General features: G+C 46.0%; 1 protein-coding gene across 1 annotated transcript; it reads left to right on the top strand.

Moving 5' to 3' along the window:
* Window positions 1-3,716: 3,716 nt before the first annotated feature.
* Window positions 3,717-5,581, top strand: LOC109866037 (homeobox protein SIX3-like). The gene is made up of 4 exons (XM_020454578.2): window positions 3,717-4,004; window positions 4,083-4,454; window positions 4,647-4,810; window positions 5,098-5,581. The coding sequence occupies exons 1-4, from the start codon at window positions 3,876-3,878 to the stop codon at window positions 5,228-5,230; spliced, it is 798 nt and encodes a 265-aa protein (XP_020310167.1). The 5' UTR covers window positions 3,717-3,875; the 3' UTR covers window positions 5,231-5,581.
* The last annotated feature ends 2,885 nt before the right edge of the window (window positions 5,582-8,466 follow it).

The following is an 8,466-nucleotide window of genomic DNA, read 5'->3' as shown; positions in this document are numbered from 1 at the left end:
AGTCCTATATCAACATAACCTGAAAGGCCGCTCAGCAAGGAAGAAGCCACTGCTCCAAAACCGGCATTAAAAAAGCCAGACTTTCGGTTTGCAACTGCACATGGGGACAAAGATTGTACTTTTTGGAGAAATGTCCTCTGGTCTGATGAAACAAAAATAGAACTGTTTGGCCATGATGACCATCGTTATGTTTGGAGGAGAAAGGGGAGGCTTGCAAGCCGAAGAACACCATCCCAACAGTGAAGCATGGGGGTGGCAGCATTATGCTGTGGGGGTGCTTTGCTGCAGGACAGACTGGTGCACTTCACAAAATAGATGGCATCATGGGGTAGGAAAATTATGTGGATATGTTGAAGCAACATCAAGACATCACTCAGGAAGTTAAAGCTTGGTCGCAAATGGGTCTTCCAAATGGACAATGACCCCAAGCATACTTCCAAAGTTGTGGCAAAATGGCTTCAGGACAACTAAGTCAAGGTATTGGAGTGGCCTGACCTCAATCCGAAAGAATTTGTGGGCAGAACTGAGAAAAAGCGTGTGCGAGCAAGGAGGCCGACAAACCTGACTCAGTTACACCAGTTCTGTCGGGAGGAATTGGCCACAATTCACCCAACTTATTGTGGGAAGCTTGTGGAAAGCTACCCAAAACGTTTGACCCAAGTTAAACAATTCAAAGGCAATGCTACCAAATACTAATTGAGTGCATGTGAACTTCTGATCCACTGGGAATGTGATGAAAGAAATAAAAGCTGAAATAAATTATTCTCTCTACTAATATTCTGACATTTCACATTCTTAAAATAGTGGTGATCCTAACTGACCTAAAATAGGAAATTTTTTACGAGGATGAAATGTCAGGAATTATGAAAAACTGAGTTTAAAGGTATTTGGCTAAGGTGTATGTAAACTTCTGACTTCAACTGTATATATTACAGTTAAGGTGCTAGTTTTCTAGACAGCTGTGTCTTCACATACTTAGTAGGAGCCAGGTACAACCAGAGTATCTGGCTGGAAGAAGACCGTGACAGCTTCCTCTTCTGATAGATGTTACTGTCAGGTCCAATGGGAGACTTTACACAATTAATCCTGTACCAATGGTGTTTCAAAATGGGGACATGCATGTCACATAACAGGACAAGCTTTTACGAACAAGGACATGGATGGTTGAGTTGTTTTGCTATTGAAATGCCAGTACATCATCAAATAGTGAACAGATGGGTATTCATTCTCATCAAGAATCTGATAATCATATTTTGTATAAGAGTACCCCGTTTCTAAGAGATGCACACAAAACCGGTCTAGCCAAGGCTAAACGTCATCTTACATTGACAGTTTATTCATTTGGCAGACACTCTTATCCAGAGCAACTTTTATTCATTTGGCCCTTTATTAACTTGGCAAGTCAGTTAAGAACAAATTCTTATTTCCAATGACGGCCGACACCGGCCAACCCTGGATGACGCTGGGCCAATTGTGCTTCGCCCTATGGGACTCTCAATCACGGGCGGTTGTGATTATAGCCTGGATTCAAACCAGGGTGTCTGTAATGACGTCTCAAGCACTGAGATCAAATCAAATCAAATGTATTTATATAGCCCTTCGTAAACCCAGCCTAAAACCCCAAACAGCAAGCAATGCAGGTGTAGAAGCACGGTGGCTAGGAAAAACTCCCTAGAAAGGCCAATACCTAGGAAGAAACCTAGAGAGGAACCAGGCTAGATGCAGTGCCTTAGAGCACTGCGCCACTCGGGAGCCCAACTTTGTTTGTGTCGGTCTATGAGATTATAATTGATCATTAATACATTCCAGAATCCAGGGCTATTTATTTATTTAACCTAACTATGTCCACTTAACACATCTAAGAATGTAACAATTAATTCCAGCCTTGGTTAGAGGTAACTTTTTTTCTCTCATTCACATCAATAAAATGCCTGGTACTGTAGTGACACTCAAATGAGGTATAAGGTTGGACCCACTGGGCAGTTGGACCCACTGGGCAGTTGGGCCCACTGGGCCGTTGGACCCACTGGGCCGTTGGACCCACTGGGCAGTTGGACCCACTGGGCCGTTGGACCCACTGGGCAGTTCAACGTTCTATTCCACGTTGGTTCATTGTAATTTAATTTGAAATGACGTGGAAACGACTGATTCAACCACTTCCTCCTGATTTGTCTCATACCGAGGCTGGAACTCAGGACCTCTGCCTCAGTAGGTAGACCGGGGCGGCAGGTAGCTTAGTGGTTAGAGCGTTGGACTAGTAACCGAAAGGTTGCTATATATTGAATCCCTGAGCTGACAAGGTAAAAATCTGTCGTTCTGCCCCTGAACAAGCAGTTAACCCACTGTTCCCAGGCCATCATTGAAAATAAGAATTTGTTCTAAACTGACTTGCCTAGTTAAATAAAAGGGGGGGGGGGATTTTAATTTGACTTTGCAGCTGGCCCATCTAGTGGAAATCACTCAGTTCTGCCTCCAGGACAAGATTCTGTCAGCATCTCGGTCATTCTGAAAAATTTTCTTCAAATGACAAACGCCAATGACGACGGGGTACTATTTTGGTGCTTTAGGTTTAGCCCGTAGGACTGTCGGGTGTGATTGGTTTAGCCTACCAGGGGTGCTGCCCACATTTTTTCCCCAGCCAACAGGAAAACCAGAACAAATGCACTTTCTCCTTTTCAATCTGAGCCATATTGATAGTGCTATGACCCAATGAGAATGGGAGACCACCATGGGTGAAATTAGTGCTTCTACACCTGCATTGCTTGCTGTTTGGGGTTTTAGGCTGGGTTTCTGTACAGCACTTTGAGATATCAGCTGATGTACGAAGAGCTATATAAATCAATTTGATTTGATTTAGGGGTGTGAATGTTTTTGTTTTTAAAGTGAATTTTCTGATATTCTACACCTCCCCCCATCCCCAGTGGCAATTTCACCTAATTTCACCAACTAGCTACATATATTTTTACCACTTTACACATGTATTTTGGGATTCCACCTCTGTAAACATCATTTGCCTGATGACATGCTAGTGGACGAGAGTCTTTTTCCCCAGCCAACAGGAAAACCAGAACAAATGCACTTTCTCCTTTTCAATCTGAGCCATATTGATAGTGCTATGACCCAATGAGAATGGGAGACCACCATGGGTGAAATTAGTGCTTCTACACCTGCATTGCTTGCTGTTTGGGGTTTTAGGCTGGGTTTCTGTACAGCACTTTGAGATATCAGCTGATGTACGAAGGGCTATATAAATCAATTTGATTTGATTTAGGGGTGTGAATGTTTTTGTTTTTAAAGTGAATTTTCTGATATTCTACACCTCCCCCCATCCCCAGTGGCAATTTCACCTAATTTCACCAACTAGCTACATATATTTTTACCACTTTACACATGTATTTTGGGATTCCACCTCTGTAAACATCATTTGCCTGATGACATGCTAGTGGACGAGAGTCTAATTTCTTACAAGCACATTTGTTTCCACATTCAATTACCTTTGAACTTTTTAAAATAAAGGGGAGGAGGCATGAGAAGAATAAAGGAAATCCAATTGAGATTTTCCATTGATGTTGTAGAATTCGGAACACTTTTTCTGGATAAACTGTAACCCTTTTCTAACACTCTCTCCTCTCTTCATCCTCCTCATGTGTGTTTGTCCCCCTTCAGGGGAAAGGGTCTGTCACTTGCTAGGCTGTGATGGGCATTGCTGCTTTCACAGCCCCGCCCCTTCCAGCAGGGCACCCAATGGAGATGTAGACCTAGGGTCCCACCCCGCCCATCAGGTGAGCTATAGAAAGACTCCACCAGACTGTCGAGCTCATAACGGAGCTCATAGCGGGCAACTGGCCTTTTCTTCTCTCCTCTACGCTGACCCGATGGTGTTCAGATCCCCGCTAGAGCTCTTTCCCGCCCATTTCCTCCTGCCCGGCATGCTATTACCGGAGGAACCCCCTGCTTGCGCACCTGCCTCTGCTCTCCCTGGGCTCCGTTTCTCTGCGGCGCAGGTGTGTGTGTGTGTGTGTTTATTTGTTTGTGATGTGTGTCTTACTTTTGGAGATTACAGTTGTTGTTGTTCTTGTCAGGTGGCCGGTGTGTGTGAGACTTTGGAGGAGACCGGGGACGTCGAGCGGCTCGCGCGGTTTCTGTGGTCCCTGCCGGTGGCCCCAGGTGGCGCGTGCTTCATTACAGAGCATGAGTCCGTCCGGAGGGCGCGTGCCGTGGTCGCCTTTCACACCGGGAACTACCGCGAACTCTATTGCATCCTGGAGAACCACAGCTTTATGCGCCGCGCCTCGCACGGTAAACTACAGGCCATGTGGCTCGAGGCGCACTACCGGGAGGCTGAGAGGCTGCGCGGGCGGTCGTTGGGCCCGGTGGACAAGTACCGTATTAGGAAGAAGTTCCCTTTACCAAGAACCATCTGGGACGGCGAGACGAACACACACTGCTTCAAGGTTTTTTGTTTGTTTTATTGGTGTTTAATATTTTTTCAGGCCATGGCTTTTATGGAGTTGTAGCCCAATTCTACACTTTAATTGTTATGGATAGCCTACATTTAATTTAGATTTATTTCCGTATGTTTTGGATCACATTATTTGTTTTCTTGTAAATAGCCTACAGTTTATGATGTTGATGATCATTTCCAGGAGCGGACACGGGGCCTGCTGAGGGAACGGTACCTCCAGGACCCCTACCCAGACCCCGCGAGGAAAAGGGAGCTGGCGCGTGCCACCGGGCTCACTCCAACACAGGTCGGGAACTGGTTCAAGAACCGGAGACAGAGAGACCGAGCAGCCGCCAACAAGAACAGGTTAATACAGTACATAAATAAAAGTGATTATATCATCCACAACTTCCGTTCAGGGAGAATGTAGCTATTGTTTACAAATAGACGGGAAATCTGATTCTGCAAAGTGAACCCAAATGGAAAGCCTTGGACTTTACATGAGTTCTGGATAAACATCTTGTATGGGACGCACTGATGTGTATAGGACTTTTACCTATTTTGCGACATCTGCAAATATTTGTGTGTCTGTCTATAAACATTTGGGTGGTGAGCTATTATCTGGGTAATACAATTTGTGTGTTATTTCCCAGGCTCGCGCACCACGGGATGCGACCGGGAGCCGTGCTCGCTCTGGCCAGGACAGAATGCAGCCCCACCGGAAGTGCGTGCAGCCCGGAGATGATCCTCTCGGTAATGGACAGCGACTCTGACTTCGACATCTGAAACTGCCCATTGATAACGGGATACATGCTACTAAGGGGCTTGGATTTCACGGAGAATTCATATGGACATATTTATTTTTATGTTATAAGAGTTTGCTGTCTGAAATAGACCTACATGATATTTACAACGTGCAGAACATTTCTCTCTCTCTTCTGATGCTTTTCTGACAATCATGGTGTTTAGTGCACCTTCCCAGTCTGTCTATCTGTAAATAAATGATTAATCTGATGTCAGAAATTGTACAGATGGTCCTTTGAAGCACTGTAAAGGCTTGTTTGTTGGTTTATAATTGACAAATATGTACTTTATGAAAATAAATGTGAATTTGATCATTGTTATGAGTTCATTTATTATTGGACTAGAGTTGGTGGTTATTCTATAAAGCGTTGTTATACACGGAGTCTGACTGCTTTTTGCAACGTGTTATTTCATCACTGCCCGAACAAACTGGCATCAATTCATGTGAAACAGCGCAGTCTGGTGGCCACAATGAGATGTCATTATGCTGGCAGACGCACTTCCTCCTTGGGACCACTGGATGGAGACAACAGACTAGAATGCAGAGCCATTTACCTATTTGTATGGCTCCAACAGCATGTCCTTGGTCTTTTACAAATACAATTTTATTGGTTGTGTACACGTTTTGTAAATGTTATCGCGGGTATAGCAAAATGCTTATATTCCTACCGCCAACAGTGCAGTAACACCTAACAATACAAAACAGAGAGGTTGGGTTAAATGCGGAAGACACATTTCAGCAGAATTGCATTCAGTTGTGCAACTGACCAGGTATGCCCTTTCCCTTTCAATACACACATCGTCTCCCCAAAAATAAAGCAATTAAGAAAAATCAAAAGTAACAGTCTGTGGCCACCAGCTGCATTAAGTACTGCAGTGCGTCTCCTCATGGACTGCACCAGATTTGCCAGTTCTTGCTGTGAGATGTTACCCCACTCTTCTACCATGGCACCTGCAAGTTCCCGGACATTTCTGGGGGAATTGGCCCTAGCCCTCACCCTCCGATCCAACATGGCAGAACACTGACATGCCTGTCTTGCAGGAAATCACACAGAACGAGCAGTATGGCTGATGGCATTATCATGCTGGAGGATCATGTCAGGATGAGCCTGCAGGCTATAGCCCACTCCTGCGGGCTATGAGGGAGGAGGATGTCTTCCCTGTAACGTACAGTGAAGTGACCAGGTTTCAGTGACTATGTACATAGGGCAGTACTAAGGTGCAGGGTAGAGTACCGGGTCGTAGCTGGCAAGTAACAGTGACTGAAGTTCAGGGCAGGGTACTGGGTGGAGGCCAGCTAATAGTGACTATTTAACAGTCTGATGGCCTGGAGAAAGAAGCTGTTTTTCAGTCTCTCGGTCCCAGCTTTGAATCACCTGTACTGTCTCCGCCTTCTAGATGGTAGCGGGGTGAACAGGCTGTGGCTCAAGTGGCTGAGGTCCTTGATGATCTTCTTGGCCTTCCTGTGACACCGGGTGCTATAGATGTCCTGGAGGGATGACAGTGTTCCCCTAGTGATGCGTTGGGCTGATCGCACCAGCCTCTGGAAAGCCCCGCAGTTGCGGACAGTGCAGTTGCTGTACCAGGCAGTGACACAGCCCATCATGTCACTGCCTGGTACAGCTCTCTCAATGGTGCATCTGTAAAAGCTTGTGAGGGTCTGAGGGGCCAAGTCAAATTCCTTCAGCCTCCTGAGGTTAAAGAAGTGCTGTTGTGCCTTCCACACTGTCCATGTGGATGGACCACTCCTCCCTGTAGGCTGTCTTGTTGTTGGTAATCAGGCCTACCACTGTTGTGTCATCTGCAAACTTGATGATTTAGTTGGAGACGTGCGTGGCCATAGAGTCATGGGTGAACTGGGCGTACAGGAGGGGGCTGAGCATGCACCCTTGTGGGGTCAGCAAAGCAGAGGTGTTGTTGCCTACCTTCACCACCTGGGGTTGGCCCATCAGGAAGTCCAGGAACCAGTTGCACAGAGCAGGGTTCATACCCAGAACCTCAAGCTTAGATCAACGCCTTTTGGTTTGGATAAGTTCTAATCGTCACAATGGGATCAACATCCTCTATGCACTTCCTGATGAACTCAGTCACGAGTCAGTGTATATGTACGTCAATGTTTTTCTCAGAGACAACCCTGAACATATCCCAGTCTGTGTGATAGATTCTGATTGGTCAGACCAACGTTGTTGAATAGTCCTGACCACAGGTACTTTCTGTTTAAGTTTCTGTCTATAGGAAGGGAAGAGCAGAATGGAGGTGCGATCTGATTTGCCGAAGGCAGGGCGGGGGAGGGGCTTATAGCCATCCCGGAAGGCGGAAATGGTCCCAAATTTTTGATGAGCAAGTAGCTCAGGCGTTGTGTTGATAAAACTTCAGTAGTGTTTTCATCAATTTCACTTTAAACGGAATATTCGGTTTGAAGGGGAATATACACAACAGTGTCGATGACAGAAGAGAATTCTCTTGGGAGGTAATGCTGTCGGCATTTGATAGTGAGGTATTCCAGATCGGGAGAACAAAAGGACTTGAGTTCCTGTTCATTACCACAATCACACCATGAGTAGTTAATGGTGAAACACACACCTCCGCCTTTCCTTTTCCCAGAGAGTTCTTTCTTCCTGTCCACAGAATGTACGGAGAAGCTGTATGGACGGGGGACAGTATATGTGGAGAGAGCCATGATTCCATGAAACAGACTATCTCTCTGGAAGGAGACCCTCGCCCTGAGCTCGTCTATTTTAAAGTCCAGGGATTGAACATTAGTGAGTAATATACTTGGAAGCAGTAGATGGTGTGCATGCCTCCTGAGTCTTACTAAAATCCCACTCCGTATTCCTCTTTTCCATTTGCGGCGTCTTGTAGCAGCCCCTTGGATGAGTGGAAATGCCTACGAACACCTATGTGAGAATGTTGTTCATTGACTACAGCTCAGCGTTAAACACCACAGTGCCCACAAAGCTCATCACTAAGCTAAGGACCCTGGGACTAAAACACCTCCCTCTGCAACTGGATCCTGGACTTCCTGACGGGCCACCTCCTAGTGGTAAGGGTAGACAACAACACACCTGCCACGCTGATCCTCAACACGGGGGCCCCTTAGGGGTGTGTGCTAGTGCCCTCCTATACTCCCTGTTCACCCACGACTACGTGTCTAAGCATGATTCCAACACCATTATCACATTGGCTGACAACAAAATAGTGGTAGGCCTGATCACCGA

Source organism: Oncorhynchus kisutch, linkage group LG20 (genome assembly GCF_002021735.2).
Source record: "Oncorhynchus kisutch isolate 150728-3 linkage group LG20, Okis_V2, whole genome shotgun sequence".
Taxonomy (NCBI): Eukaryota; Metazoa; Chordata; class Actinopteri; order Salmoniformes; family Salmonidae; genus Oncorhynchus; species Oncorhynchus kisutch.
Note: the sequence above shows the minus strand (reverse complement) of the source record. Positions and strands in the feature narration are given on the sequence as shown.

Excerpts from the sequence above, each read along its gene's own strand:
- LOC109866037 (XM_020454578.2), top strand. The coding sequence starts at position 3,876 with ATGGTGTTCAGATCCCCGCTAGAGCTCTTTCCCGCCCATTTCCTCCTG. Across the intron at positions 4,005-4,082 it reads TCCGTTTCTCTGCGGCGCAG|GTGGCCGGTGTGTGTGAGAC; the intron begins GTGTGTGTGTGT and ends TGTTCTTGTCAG. Across the intron at positions 4,811-5,097 it reads GCAGCCGCCAACAAGAACAG|GCTCGCGCACCACGGGATGC; the intron begins GTTAATACAGTA and ends GTTATTTCCCAG.